The sequence below is a fragment of the Aspergillus foveolatus genome (genome assembly GCF_047715535.1).
Source record: "Aspergillus foveolatus strain CBS 279.81 unplaced genomic scaffold BDW70scaffold_24, whole genome shotgun sequence".
Taxonomy (NCBI): domain Eukaryota; kingdom Fungi; phylum Ascomycota; class Eurotiomycetes; order Eurotiales; family Aspergillaceae; genus Aspergillus; species Aspergillus foveolatus.
The window spans coordinates 187,007-201,188 of record NW_027396088.1 but is presented as its reverse complement, the minus strand read 5'-3'; the positions used below and the strand labels follow the sequence as shown (position 1 = coordinate 201,188).

Genomic DNA, 14,182 nt, shown 5'->3' with positions numbered 1-14,182 from the left:
AAGTAGACAATCAGACAGAGACCGGAGTTCAGAGTCCAAGCCTGCTTTCTACTCAAGTGATTAGATGCTGAACGACCACAGAGTACCGAGCTAAACCGAGGGGCGTTTAAAATAGGCATTTCACACCTTCAGATGTACCTCTTGAACCGTTGTGTCCGTAGGTAAGAGCCCTGTCGAACATCAACATATGCAATATACACTGGCTTATAGTGGCAGTTTAAGTAGAAGGGTGCGCTTGTTCTAAGCGCCAGGAGGGTAGGAGCTGCCGTTTCGGTACCTGATCGGTCATCGCGCTTGCCTTCTGAGTACTGGGTAGGGAGGCTAAATACTCCGTTCCTGAAAGCATAACTGGGAAGTTACAATCATTCATGAGTAGAGAGGAGTTACCTTCAGCTCCGCATACTGGCCGCGGCCGACCGTGTTCAGCAGGCGGTCTTTCTGGCTGTGTGATAAACATACACACAAAGAACACTGCGCATATCTATTTCGACCTGAATCGATACGACATCAACAGACTTTGGGCGGTGGCGCCACGACTCGCGTCTAGCCGCCGCGGCAATTGCCAGCAGAAGACAATCAATTCAACGCAAACCCAGCGCAGGTGTAATGTACTTCCTCCATTGACAGCTGTAAATGGAGTCTAGATCTAGTATCCCGTCTTGGGCTTGAGCTCGAGCTCGAGCGCTGCGATCAAACGAACTCAACGGCGCGGGCGGACGGCGACGGACAAGGATTGCCCATGGTACGGGACGCGGAAGTCTGTACCCGCGCGAGGTTGGACGTCGGTCAACAAAGAACCCTGAGATTGGGGGATTGGGGATACTGCGGATCGAATCCTGGTGCAAGTTTGATATCCGTTGGCAATGGCAGCGGCAGGGGCTGCGGGAAAGCAGGGCAAACAGGGTTTTCCTGCCTGACCTGTCCGAACCTCAACCACTTGACGAATGTCGCGATGGCGGGATGGCGCAGTACTTGTGTCTCTGCTGGTTTGCTTCCACTCGCGCTCTACGTTTGCCGTTTGTGCGAAGGGTCGGGTCGGGTCGGGTCGGGGTTGGATGGGTTGAACAGCAGCAGTAGGGTTAGGGCACATGCGTTGATGCATGCAAGAGAGCAGAGCACAGGGCACAGAGCATGAAAGTGGATTCACCGCTACTTCCAAGTCTTTCATGGCTTTCCGCATTTTGTTTCTGCCGGTCCATTTGGCTTGGTTGGCTTGGTTGGCTTAACTCATACTGAGGCGCGTCACCAGCATAACATACTCGTAGTCCCGTACATCCATAGTATCTATTTATGGGCACAACTGGAGATATCAGGATGAGGGTCCAGTGGCGAAAGGACGTCTTTGAGCTTGAAGCTCGAGTCTAGACCTGGAGAGAATCCAGTCCAGACCCGCATAAATGATCGTTCGCCAACAGGGATATCCCTTCTCGAACTCCTCAGCTGAGATTGGAATCCTGGATGTCCCAAGCGCCAGATGGAGCTTCTTCGGTCATATCCCCAGAACAGACCCACTTACGAAGTCTATCAGTTCATCATCTGCAGATCGACTGGATAGTGGATGCTCAGTGCACTGCTGCAGACTGACATGACAGGCTGAACGTCGCCGGACGTACGTATGTGTGTCCGGGACGACAAGGACCAAATTCTGTGGGTGAGGGTCAGGGCCTGGTCCAGCCTTATCTGCAGCGGATAATCTAATCCAATGATAAGATCACTCCACTAAACCAGGTCTGTGTGTCTGAATCGTCGTAATCCAGGTCAGATCCAGACTCACTTGGAAGGACTCATCACGGCAGCCGCCTTGATGAGCGATGTGATTGGCGATGCGATTGGCGATGCGATTGGCGATGTCGACGGCCAGTGGCCGTCCAGAATGAAATATCATCAAAACATCGAGATCCGACCGTATGAAAGGGGTCCAATCGAAGAACAAACCCCGCCGACGAGCAGCTTCGCTCAGACCGGCTCAGCTGTCGCAATAAACACAGCGTCTGAGACAACGACGAGCGGCGAGGTCTGTTCGTTCAGGTGTCGTCTCGCTTGTCGGCGTCCGCCGTCGTCAGCAGAAACAGGGCCAAACGCGTGCGAGAGATCGTTGCAAATCGTTTTCCAATTATAACCTATATCAAGACAATGATAAAGTCGTCAGAGGATCGCTAACGGGTCTGGCGTGACGACTGGATGGCGGATGCAACCCAACCCGATAGAAGGCTTCTCGAACAACACCCCGGTCGCGATAACAGCGGGGCCACCAGTGAGCCCTGTCAAACTCATACCGGTTATTCAAAGAATCTTCCAAAATGGGGACCGTTACATGCGGCGCGGGTTGGTCTCCGCCGACTGCCAGCGCTGAGTCGACGCACACTTCACCTCCTCCACCACTACCTCCACCACCTCCACCATCTCCTCCATAGCCAGAAGGTCTAGAGGCAAGACGGCCCAGCGTTCAGACAATATACCCAGAGTATGCTTACCAACCGGGCGTGGGGAGAATGGGCAAAACGGCAGGTGGGGGATGCCGATAATCCGCCATCGGATGGAGGGGTAGTGGCATTTCCTAAAATCGTGATATTCGAGATATTCGATAAGCGCGATTACCCACGCCCAAGTCGGAGAAGTCGTCGCGCCACGTTGAAGAATCTTGGAAGCAGGCGTGGCCACGACATCGACGTGGGTGGCTTCCCTCTACATCTGTGCAGTGAGCATACACGACCAGAAATCAGGATAATCGGGATTTGAGGAAAGTCAGGACCTTGTTTCGGCAGCCGCGTGCCCCATAGGAAGGTTCGGTGGATAACATACCATACTTCTTGTGGTATTGGCAGTAACGACAGTCTAGGCTTGTGAAGGTCAACTTAGTGGAACGGCCCTGAATCGCCCGATGGAGTAAACACGAACCACCGTGGATCTCGTTAGTGTCGAGGCCTCGAGTCGAGGCCTCGACACCTACGACGATACCATTCAGCACGCCGACCTAGACAATGACGATTCGGCGCCCGAGCTGGAGTTCGTAAGCGTCGTGGATCGTGGCAACTGGCCAGAGTACTATGTTCCATATATTTGACGGATGAATGGTGGAATTGGAATGAGGCTCTCAGGGTGACCAGTTGTCGGTTAATATCATACCGACAGTGCAGAAATATATACCTACCTATATATCTATAACCGTTGATTTGCTCACTGCACCCAGTAAATTGCACCTATAAGATGTAGTATTACTTGGTTTTTTAATTTTTTTTTTTTTTTTTTTTTTTTTTTTTTTTTTTTTTTTTTTTTTTTTTTTTTTTTTTTTTTTTTTTTTTTTTTTTTACTCTACAATTACCTATATTTATTTTAGCATGACACATCCGCTGATTGCCGCGCTGAATAAGATTCTTCCTCAGGACTGTACTCTGTATACTGCGGCCCTGGCGTCCTTGGCTATTAATTATTACTCTGTATAATACTGTATCGTCGGTCAGTTACGGATTACGGCGTACGACTTCACATGTAAGCCTCGATGGAGCATGACACTGCCAACCCGACCAAAGCATATGAAGTCAACATCAGAGCCAAAGACCACAAGAGTGTGATTATGACTGATGATTGTGACCGAAAACATGTGCCAGATTACTCCGGCTCCGATATTTAGGATTCTCTCAGTCTAGTAACTTTAGCCATCCCATGCTCCAAGATAGCTGCCGAGGGACACCGGGCTTTATCCCAGGGCGGATGCACTGCCGATCATGCTGGGTACATAGCCGGTGGCGGCAAATCCTCTTCCGAACAGTCAGAATACTGATTTACCGCTGTATAAAATATATAAATTAGATTGTGATCTAGTACTGTGGCGGTGTGGATACAGGAAACAGTGGCAATATATTCCTAACTGGGGGCGGAATCCATTACTCTTTTCATTTCCGAGTTACCCCGAGAACTCCCGTCCGGGGTCCCCAGAGTCAGGAGCATATATTACCATACATTGGATACGCGGAGGAACTTATGCCGAAAACTCGAGTCTCGACACGAGTCAAACGCCGTCTCATCTTCAGCTCGGCTCACGAGTCTTGCTTCGGGTAATGGTCGCTCCAGCTAACTCAGCCCAAAGCTCAACTCTGGTTTCGGCGAGAAACGACGGGTTGCCAATACTGAGGAAGTTATCCGCGCCTGCCATCTGGATTTGGATCCCCGTTAGGACTGCACCCCTCAATACTGAATCTGGCCATTCTGGCCAGACCCTGGATTCTGGGGTCCTCCCTAACTCTGAGCTTCGCTTGGATCCATCTTCCCTTGCAGAAACCCAGTATGGGATCGGGGAGGCGCTTCCGCGGTGAGGAGTCACATCCGTACGGCAGCACCGACCTTTTTCTCTGTGTAGATGTACGAAGTTCTACATATACTCCCAGTCAATGGACGCCACAGAGCTGATGGACTCGTCAGTGGCGTCGTTCCCGCATGAAAGCTGTAATCTGCAGAAAATAGCAAGAACAGCACTGTGCCACCAAGATTAGAGACCAGGACATCGATCCATCCATTCCGCTGGATTCGCCACACCGTATGTGTATTTGTCAATCCTGAACAGCTTGGGTGTAAACCAGGGACTCGGAAGGTTTACTATCAATTTTCCGTCAAATTCAGTCTTCATAGCAGAGCCGGTTAATTGTATCCTCTCAAGTCAGTATTGGGTCACATGACCAGCCACAATAACCAAACCGTAAAGTAAACCTGACTCCGGAAGTTTCATTCAAGCTTTATGGGGTCCAGCTACCGCGTCCGCGACCAGTATCACCGTCAGCTACCGTAGTGCAGCGTAGCAGATGATTTGTATAATCTACCTGTCCCTTGCGTTGAGATCCCGGCGGGGAAGAAAGCCCGCCTGCCCGGCGCTGGAAGTATGGGGATGGCCCGGATGGGGTCCAAACTCAGTACAGCTCAGCACTAGCACCGCAGGAAGGTGAAGAATCAAGAATCTGGTTAGTTTTCAGGGTTTGTGCTTGCGCGGCGAGGTTAATCTTCAAGAGTCGATTTGCTGCTCGAGCCTTGCAAGGGTCAGCCCCTTGATTAAACTTGGTTCGGGAAGGTTAATCTGTTCCCCGCGTCTGGGGATGCAGGCGGACTCTTTCTCCAGGACCGCGCATTGCACATACCCTACATTTGCTAGGATAGTTTTGCTGGTATCGAAGTCTGTCCAGAGGTTAACAGAGCGCACAGCTTCATACTTGGGTGATAGCAGGGTCATGGAGTACCTTAGCCATGTTATCGTACTACACGAGACCTTAGCACATGCAGCAATTAACCATCATCATCCGAGCTAAAAGAGATATGATAGGTAGAAAGTACTTCTGCCGGACTTTTCCCAGCACCTCTCCAACTCCCGATTCAACCATGCGATGCTGAAGGTTATCGAATCGAGACTTGGAGAGGTGGCCCGTGGCCCTGTCCTGGAAGGCTGATGGGAAATGATATGATCTGCTTTGGCATGCAGGTGTGCCAATGAAATGCATCCGATCGATAGAGTCAAAGCGTGCATGCATGAACTTTGGCTGGAATCGAATCGTCATTGGAATGTACGGCCAGCCAGAGAGAGACCAAGGACGAGCTCTCATTGCTGGATTGCCGTAGCGCGCAGTGCACCGCATTGCGCTTGCATAATTGTCCTCTCAACTTTATATGAAGATACTCCGGCTTATATGCAGGATACCGATGCGGTCAGTGCGAGTAAGGGTTCTGGATAGGGATGGGTTTTCACGGAGTGCGGAGTTAACGTAGGTATGGTAAATCTACTGGACATTTATGGATGGGGAAGGTTAAGTTCGGGGTGGCAACCATTGACGATGGATCACGGGGCGAGCTGACAAGACCAAGGTTTAGAAAGGCGACGCTGTCAAGGTTGTAGTATGCTGAAGAATGTCCTATGCATAACTCGAAAAATATGGAGTACTTTGTAAATTGTACCTTGGGAGTCTACTACGGAGTACAAACTTACCTTCTGCAGCAGCCCTTGTCTGCACCTGATCTTGGTACGGCACGGGAACCCCCTTCCGCGTCTGGTCTCGTTTGAGTGACGAGTCGTCTCAAGTTCATCTCCACAGTTCAAGCCCAACCTCACAACAATTTCCGCTTTAGGTGAATTCTCAGGTCATGCGTCAAGTAGATCAGAGCATCAATGAAGAAAAGTGGAACTATCTGTACTCGTAGACCATCCACAATAACAGACTCATATCACAGTCTGTGGTTAAGAAATTGGATAGATCGACTTTGCATCAGTTACCGGGACACCGGAGCCAAAAAAGGGGCAGAACGCAGGATCCACCCAGCCCAACACTTGGGTAGACTAACTCGTTTCAGTTCTTTTCCGCTTGTTCCGCGGGCTTACCCGTGAAATGCGGAGGTAACAAACAGACTATCATTGGTGGATTTTCATGAGCTGAGGCTGGTCTGTGGAGGGGGGGTGTGGCTAGCCAGGTACCTATGTCTCTGGCAGCAGATACTGTTGCTAGCAGCTTGTATGGAGTCAACGGGGCGGTTTTTCATAGCTTGGGCTTCGCTTACCCACATCACAGAGCTGCCCCTGGGCACTTGGGCATGAATATCCATATTGTTGCTATATTATCGCAAGATTTTCCGTGGAAAGGGGTTGCCAAGTGGGGAGTTACGAGCCCGACGCAGCGGTACGATCTTAGTCGGCCGTCTTGTTTTGCTCTCTGGCCTTACAGTGGATGAGGAGCAGAAAAAGCAATGGGAGAGGGGATCAAGCAGTTTTGGGACTCCCGCGAGTGGCGCGGATGCCGTCCCATAAACCCGGAGCCTATCCGTGGTCCCGTTGGACTGCTCATTGACTATACGATGCTGTTGTGACCTGTCTTTCTTTGTCTGACGGGTACGGGCCGCTGCTGGGCCGCGGGTGTTGAAGCTAGATGCCTAATCGGGAGTATCGTCTTTTGCTCTGTCGGAAGCGCTTGACATGTGCCGCGGTTAGCTCTGAAAATCAAAGTCCACCTTGGCCGACATGTCTTTTGGTATTTTGAGCAGAGTACGCCTTTCAGGCGGATAGGTTCCAGGCACCTGGGACTCGCGAGACAAATCGGGCCTGGTGCATCGAGAGAGATAGCCGTACATGCAGCGGAAGGAAAAGCAGGGGTGAGAGCAAGACCGAGGCTTCGTACTTTGGCCAGTAGAATACAGCTGAAGCATCTGAAGCAGTTGGAGCAGTGAAGCAGCCAGAGTCGCATTATCGCCTCAGAAAAAATCCTCAAGTTGCTTCACATGCCTCGCTAAAGTCGCATTTCGATCCTCAGCTTCATATTGTCGCTCAATTTCAAGTGACGCGACCGTCAAGCAGCACAAGGCACTCAATAATAGTCCATGTCGCAGCCAAGCGCAACCACCTCGGCTAGAAAACAAAGCCATCCATCCAGCCGGAACTCGTCGCGCAGCAATCCGCCGAGGGCCGAAAATGAGACGGGCGGAGTTTTCCCGTAATCACGATCCATCACCCCTCATAGTTTCATCACTTCTCCGTAAATCAGGGCAGGGCCTCGACTCGAACGGCCGTAGACTAATTAGATGGGGGTTCGGGGAAAATCCCGGAATGGAGACGACGACGCGGCCGTTGGGACTCTTTGAATTGCGAATTCTTGAAGGATTAGTGGAGATTCTTGTTCTATCAGGGGCTTCGAGTGATAGTGCGACGACGATGCTGGAGCTAGAAGCTCGTTCTTCCTTCTAGTCGTCTGGGCTGGGTAAGGGTTGCAACCGGACGGGGGCTTTAGGAGTCGGAGAGCGTCGGAGTTGCGCCGGGTGAACTGCGGCAGTTGGCGATGGAGAACGAGCGAGCGACAAGGGTTCGACCGCGTTGGACCCGTGGTTCAGGTTCGGGCTATCCCCATAGTAGATATATTATACCGGAGCAGTTTCCGAAGCACATAGTATAGAGTACGATCGAACCGATATCAACGAACCGTACTTACTCAGAGTATAATGCTTTGTAGAGATCCTGCTCCCTACAAAATAAATCCAGGAAAATTCTCCTTAGCGGATATTCGCCGGAACCCCGCGCATACCGCGGATTTGAGGCCTCGCGGAGATCATATTGAAGACTCTGATCACAAACGACCGCTGATCGGATAATTGCTTTTGCTCTGTAGAAGTACGATCTCCCCGTCTGGACGGAGTACCGCGCCTGGTATCCGTGATTCCAGCGGCCAAGTGTACGGGAGGAGTTTCTGCGAGAATACACCGAGTCTTTGCGCTCGCTCCAACTCACCCAACTCACCAGTCATATTGTTTGCGACCGTGTTTGCAGTTGACGCGGTCGCTGGCAATGCTGACCGCTACAACCACCATGAAGGCCTGAACCCTTATCAAACTGATAATTCATGCAGCTGCAGCTGCGACTGCAACAACGACTACAGAATCCTAGCCCTGGCTGGTCGCACATCCGCCGGGTAAGTAACAGAAGTGCTTCAAATGGCCGGGGCCCGGGAGAATTTGAGGGTGACGAGAGGAGCGGTGAGAATGCGTGACGAGTCCAGCACTGACAAAGTACAAACAGACCGCTTATTAGATACTCCTACGAGAGACGTATTCAGTAGCTACAATGGACGTCAGACTGGACAGGCCGGAAATTGCACCACGATACTCCGTGCTCTACGGAGACGACTGAAGAATCTGGAGTAGGATGAATACAGTACGGAGTAAGAGCTGGAGTAAGAGTCAGCCGGTAGATACTCGTCTCGTCTGGGGAAGAATTGTTCCGGAAAATAATATAATCGCGGCTAAATCCACGAGAATAAATAAATCGATAAATCGAAAATTCCCAAACAGGAAATCCCCACGCCCCCAAATTCCATCCGATCTTCCCCGGCCCGCGGACCGACTCAGCATACGGAGGAAAGAATCCGACACAAAGAAGGATGAAAGGAAGAAGGCGTAAACAGTGAAAAAGCCAGATCAGCGCCAAAGGGGGCGTGTTTTCCTGCTGGACTTTGACTCTCGTACTTTTTTTTCTGTTGAGTGCCAACCCGTCAGGCATCTATCACCTTTCTCTATCATCTGGCATCTGCTGGATAGATCAGTCAAACAGTATTACTGACAAATGGTTCAACTGCATCCCTCGTACAGCTGCCGGAGCGCCATCCGCGCCTGATCGCCTTGACTCGCAGTTGCGTGAGACTCGCCAGTGGACGCCTCATTATTGTGGGCCTCCGAATTTTTGAATTTCAAAAACCGAATCTGGAACAAATAAAAAAAAATAAATAAAAAAGGACCCCCGCGGCGCCTTATCTGCTGGGAGATGCAAGGGAGTCCAGAACCCCGATCGATCTGGCCCTTCCAAGTTTCTTTCACCATCACTTCCAGGCTCCATATATGATCCTTTCACGCCCTCTGCCCGGCCCTGTTCTGGCCTTCTTCACCTACCACACACCATCCAACACAACATTTCAGGATTGAGCCTTTACTACTCTGGCCTCTGAACATCCACTCTCCCACCTCATCCGTACAACAATATAATCGTCTCTCCACTCCTACACGACGCATACAAACACACACAGCAAAATGGTCTATCCATTCCAGCCCTGGAGCAGGGACTCATCCAGCGTCCGCTCTTCCCTCAGCGAAGCCAGCCCCAGCAACACCCACGCCTACTTCGACCTGAGCTTCAGCAGTTCATACTTGCCCGTGGGCAGCCTCAGCAATAACATCCCACCACCACCGCCGCCTTCACCCAACGATGACCTGCTCGACATTACTCCCCAGAAATGCAGCTTCTCTTCAAACTCCACCAACAACGCCTGCGCTTTCCCGTCATGGCCAAACCGCCCATCTCTGATCAGCTGCGACTCCGGGGAATCGACAGCGTCCGCTTACCTGTCCGACGAGGATCTCTTCCCTGATGGCCCGATGACCCCAGAACCAGCCAGCAGCATCGACGAGGAATCCGCCGCTATGGACCCGCGCATGGGCGGCACCAGTCTCACGACCGAGCAGCAGATCCAGATGCTCCGCGTCCTGGCCGAAGAAGAGGCCCAGCGTGCTCGGTTCCTCGCGCAGGTGCAGGCCCATGCGAAGGCGCAGCAGGCGATCCGGGTTGCCCAGCTCGCGGCGACAGAGAAGGAGACCAGCAAGCGCACCAAGAAGCGCAAGCCGGTCGTTGCTGAAAAGAAGCGACGGACGACCTCGTCTTCCAAGGTCGTCTACCGGTCGTAAACACGACCGGGGTCAGTCCCGCGCAGGCGTAGGGCTTCCTTAGATTCGAAAATGAAACCTCCCGATTTCGACCGATTTCGAGAACTACATCCTTGTACGGACTCGGTCAGCCATCGACATCAGCGTCAGCAAGCAGCCTCAGCCGAGCCTTCAGCATGACAGACGCTAGCACGTGCGTCGGCGAAACGCGAACAGCGGACGGGAATTCCCCCATCCAGAGCTCTTGTTTGGTGCCCAAAAGTGGGCGGACGGCGGCTTACCTAATTTCTCCGTCGCAGTCGGCGCGTCTGCAGAAAATCCAGCACTGCTCGACCCCAACCTCAGGCCAGGCCAGGTGACGGCCTTTCTGCAGCCCGCCAGCCTATCATCTCTCTTCTCCTCACCGCTTCTCCCTCTTCTTTAATACCGAGACCAGATCTCACTCTCACCCGATCTTATCACACCTTTTCTTCTTGTTGACTCTCTTCTCTCGTCTCAACTGTCTGTGCTGTCAACTCCGGAGTATGACTCACACCGATTGATGCCGCTTTTCTCTTCTCTTCTTCTGATATCTTTTCCATTTCGGGAAACTTTTACCATCGTCTGCTTTATGATACATAATTCTGGTTTGTTCCTTGCTGTTATTAGCGATGCGACCGAGCGATCATTTTTTTTTTTTGTATGTCATGTCCTGTTGATACCCCGTCGTGTACTGTCTTCTCTTCCTATCATACCCGAGCGTGCCACAGCAGCTCCCGTTCGTCACTTCCAGCATTTTCTTGATCGTCGTTATTATTAGCATAGCCCAGCGTCATACCCTTGGTCTTGTTTCTGTTTCATTCTTAGGTAGCATAGCATTAGGTAGCATTCATGAACTTTACTCGGATACGAGTTGGTACGTCTTACACTGGCTGCTTATTCTTATCAGTAGTATGAGTAGTATTAGGAGTATTAGTAGTAGTAAAATTAGGAGTGTTGGTATTAGTAGCAGCAGTAGTAGTCTAGTAAGGCAATAATATCATTAGAGGCTTTGAACATCACTTGTGCTCCACCCGTATTGTTACTGGTCGCCTTGTTTGTCTAAGGGTCTGATTTGGTAGTCCCAGGGACGCCACGATCTAAATCAGAATCGTCAGTCTCGTCAGTCTGTATCCCTACTACCTAGTATGAGAGGGCTATGCAGTACGAACTGGAGTTTAACGCCATTGCTCTGGCCCTGAAGCCCAACATTTGTTTGTTGTCTCTTGCTCGCCCCTTGACCCTTGTAAAGGGGCCAAAGGGCCAGACCAGGGGCTCGCCCTTTGATGATGATACATACATACCTAATTCAAGGCAAAGCAAGACCAGGCGGGCAAGGATCAGGATCTACATAGTTAGAGCCAAGTGTCTGTGCTTTCATTTCAGCTTCATTCAGATCCACTAGATGGACTGGATTGAATTCGCCTCCGCACTGTCTCCGCAAAGAGAGTTGTGATGGAAAGAGATACCGCGGGGCGGTAGGATAACAACAGGGAGCGGTTATGGATATTGATTGGTATCACACCAACACCCCTTTTCTTTCCCATTTCGAATCCTCTTTTTGAGAAAGTACTAGTCTTTCGAGTCATCGACTCTTTCTCTTCTCAATGATAATCGCGCCTACCCAATCTTCAGCCAACATGGCCCACAAACAAAGAAGAAAGTACAGAAGACAAAAGTACTGCGTGCGTACTGCACGTCGTTGCCTCTCAGCCTTCGCTCTTAGCGCTTATATCTATCTTCACTTCGAGGGACGAGTTAGAGCACTATTATTCTAGCAGAGACGGGCAGCAATCGCCATTTCCCAAACTGCGTCCGCTTCTTGATAAATACCAAGACGACAATCATGCCTTCCTCAACCTGAGAGTAAAAGTGGATGGACTATCCAGTAGATTGTCCGGGTCGGTTACACTTCCTTCCTTGATGTTTCGAAGAATTGCGCTTTGTGATTGTCGTTGTGAGACTCGAGGAATCTTCATCCGAATGGCGTGGGCGATGGCCCAGCTGGTTGCTTCTTCCCAATGTGAACTTAATATTCACCATAGTATCTTCCGTATCGTGTATCTGAAAACCATGCCCCCTCTGCTGACCTTGCTGCAGGGGCAAAAGCGATGGGCCGCGAGCAGGATCTAGAGCTGGCCCAATGCCCCTTCCTTCCCCTCCTTCTAGATACTGAATTGTTGCGGCTCGCTTTCCTGAGTTAAGTGATTGCGTACTCCCATGCAGCGCGCGTAAACGAGTGTATCAATGGTCTGATATATGAATGTGCCTTGAGTCGGCCCAGGCTCTGTCCCAATGACATGACAGATCAACACTCGAGGCTATGCATTATGCCCTACCATGCCACCATATCACTGTAACTGTTATTGGCACGAGTCCTCCTGCCCTAGTTATACTTTTGATCCTGAAGGCTCCGCAAGGAAGGGGAGCAGGTGAGGTGACTGCAGAGCTGTACTTGTGGATTGGCGGCCGTGGTCGTCGAGGTATTCCGGGAGCAAAGGTTTGAGGTGAATGATGGCCACTGGTAGTGACTGCTGCACAGAGTGGCTTAGGCTTAGCACCAATTGGACGTCAGACATTATCTGTGTATACATGACGGGTAAGCCACCCGTCTACAAGGGGCCGCTCCAAAGGCTGTGACAATGAAGCAGATATCTAGTTGATACTTCCCTAGACCAGATCTCTGCTTCCAGATGACACAACGACGACCGACTGTGGCGCAAACATGGCCCTAATAGTCGGACATATGGGTATATCAAAACCCGTGATCTCCCAGACATAGGCCGCGCGAGCGCAATATATTACAGAGAATTTTCCTTAGAAGCGATTCTAAGTCATCCAATTGGAAAGAAACTGCTAGTCCGATGTCTTGCATGATAGCGTCGAGCGTACCGCGGGCAGTGTTGCGAACCCCGTCCCTATAACATAGACTGGCAACAATTCCATTCGACGAGACTGGACAACCTGCTTCCTCCGACCCGATCCGATCCCTTAACGCCGAGTAGATGCATCTCTGCACTCTTGGCGATCATGTATATCCAAGGCCTGATGAGACGGACTCTTGAAGGCGATTATTGATACTTGGAAATACGAGATGCCGCTGACGCATAGCCGGGCTGAACCTGCCTGGACTTAGGCACTTACTGGCACATGTCTTTATGGGCATCTACTGTCTTGAACTCGAGTAAGTCGGTCTCACAGTAACCTGTCTCAAAATTGAAGGGTACTTTTACTCGTCGGCATACAGTCTTCAAGAGAATTATGCAAAAGGCCGTACGTTAATGTACTCGATCTCGATATATCCATACAAGCATGCAATGCACTCGAGATAAGTCAGCCCAATTATTCATTCGACAGTGATGACATGGCATAGCATAGAAGCAAAGCGGATGCGAGACAAGCCTTACGACAATGATGGCTAGCTTCTTTATGCACTTTCCCCTTTCTTCACTTGCAGCCTGTGCAGTAAATGCTGAATAGTTCAGTCCTGACCTAAATATAACCACCAGCTGCTTCGTTCTTGAAGCCCAGCAGTCCCGTACCATCACTCAAGAATTAAAGTGAGCCAGTATAGCCTAGGGAAGGACTGTCAAAGTAAACAGCGTTCACCTTCAATTGGCTTGATCAATCTAGCATCCTCTTCTCCGTAGTTGTTCTCCATTGTTCCTTCCCTTCACATCTCCATTTCAGCTCAGCACCACGCACTCCCAACATGCTGACTTACATTAACACCACAAGAATGCCTACTGAAATATCACCGCTCTGCACAGCTATAAAAAAGTCCCTTATCATTGTCAAAGTGTCCCGCGACTACGACCTGGAATCGAGATCTGCTGCGTCGAGCAGCTATCATCATACTCTGACTACGCAGTCTCTTCTAAACCATGCTTTCTGCTCACCTCTAAGGCAGGAGGACGACCCAGGAGGGCAAAAAAAAGTCGAGGTGTAAGACGAAGGAATGACAAGCATAACCGCATGTGTGAATTGTGCTTTGGCG

At 50.7% G+C, this 14,182-nt stretch overlaps 4 protein-coding genes across 4 annotated transcripts; 3 read left to right on the top strand and 1 right to left on the bottom strand.

Annotated features, from left to right (window-relative positions):
• Positions 1 to 518: 518 nt before the first annotated feature.
• On the bottom strand, positions 519 to 1,288 carry BDW70DRAFT_52522 (uncharacterized protein). Its single transcript, XM_073744194.1, has one exon. It carries the CDS (start codon positions 1,178 to 1,180, stop codon positions 701 to 703), a length of 480 nt encoding a protein of 159 aa, XP_073595963.1. The 5' UTR covers positions 1,181 to 1,288; the 3' UTR covers positions 519 to 700.
• Positions 1,289 to 1,697: 409 nt separating this feature from the next.
• BDW70DRAFT_52498 (uncharacterized protein) lies at positions 1,698 to 2,293 on the top strand. The gene has a single exon (XM_073744193.1). The coding sequence runs from the start codon at positions 1,805 to 1,807 to the stop codon at positions 2,117 to 2,119; it is 315 nt and encodes a 104-aa protein (XP_073595962.1). The 5' UTR covers positions 1,698 to 1,804; the 3' UTR covers positions 2,120 to 2,293.
• Positions 2,294 to 9,254: 6,961 nt separating this feature from the next.
• Positions 9,255 to 10,555, top strand: BDW70DRAFT_136366 (uncharacterized protein). Its single transcript, XM_073736845.1, has one exon. It carries the CDS (start codon positions 9,538 to 9,540, stop codon positions 10,186 to 10,188), a length of 651 nt encoding a protein of 216 aa, XP_073595961.1. The 5' UTR covers positions 9,255 to 9,537; the 3' UTR covers positions 10,189 to 10,555.
• On the top strand, positions 10,556 to 11,074 carry BDW70DRAFT_136365 (uncharacterized protein). Its single transcript, XM_073736844.1, has one exon. The coding sequence runs from the start codon at positions 10,709 to 10,711 to the stop codon at positions 10,964 to 10,966; it is 258 nt and encodes an 85-aa protein (XP_073595960.1). The 5' UTR covers positions 10,556 to 10,708; the 3' UTR covers positions 10,967 to 11,074.
• The last annotated feature ends 3,108 nt before the right edge of the window (positions 11,075 to 14,182 follow it).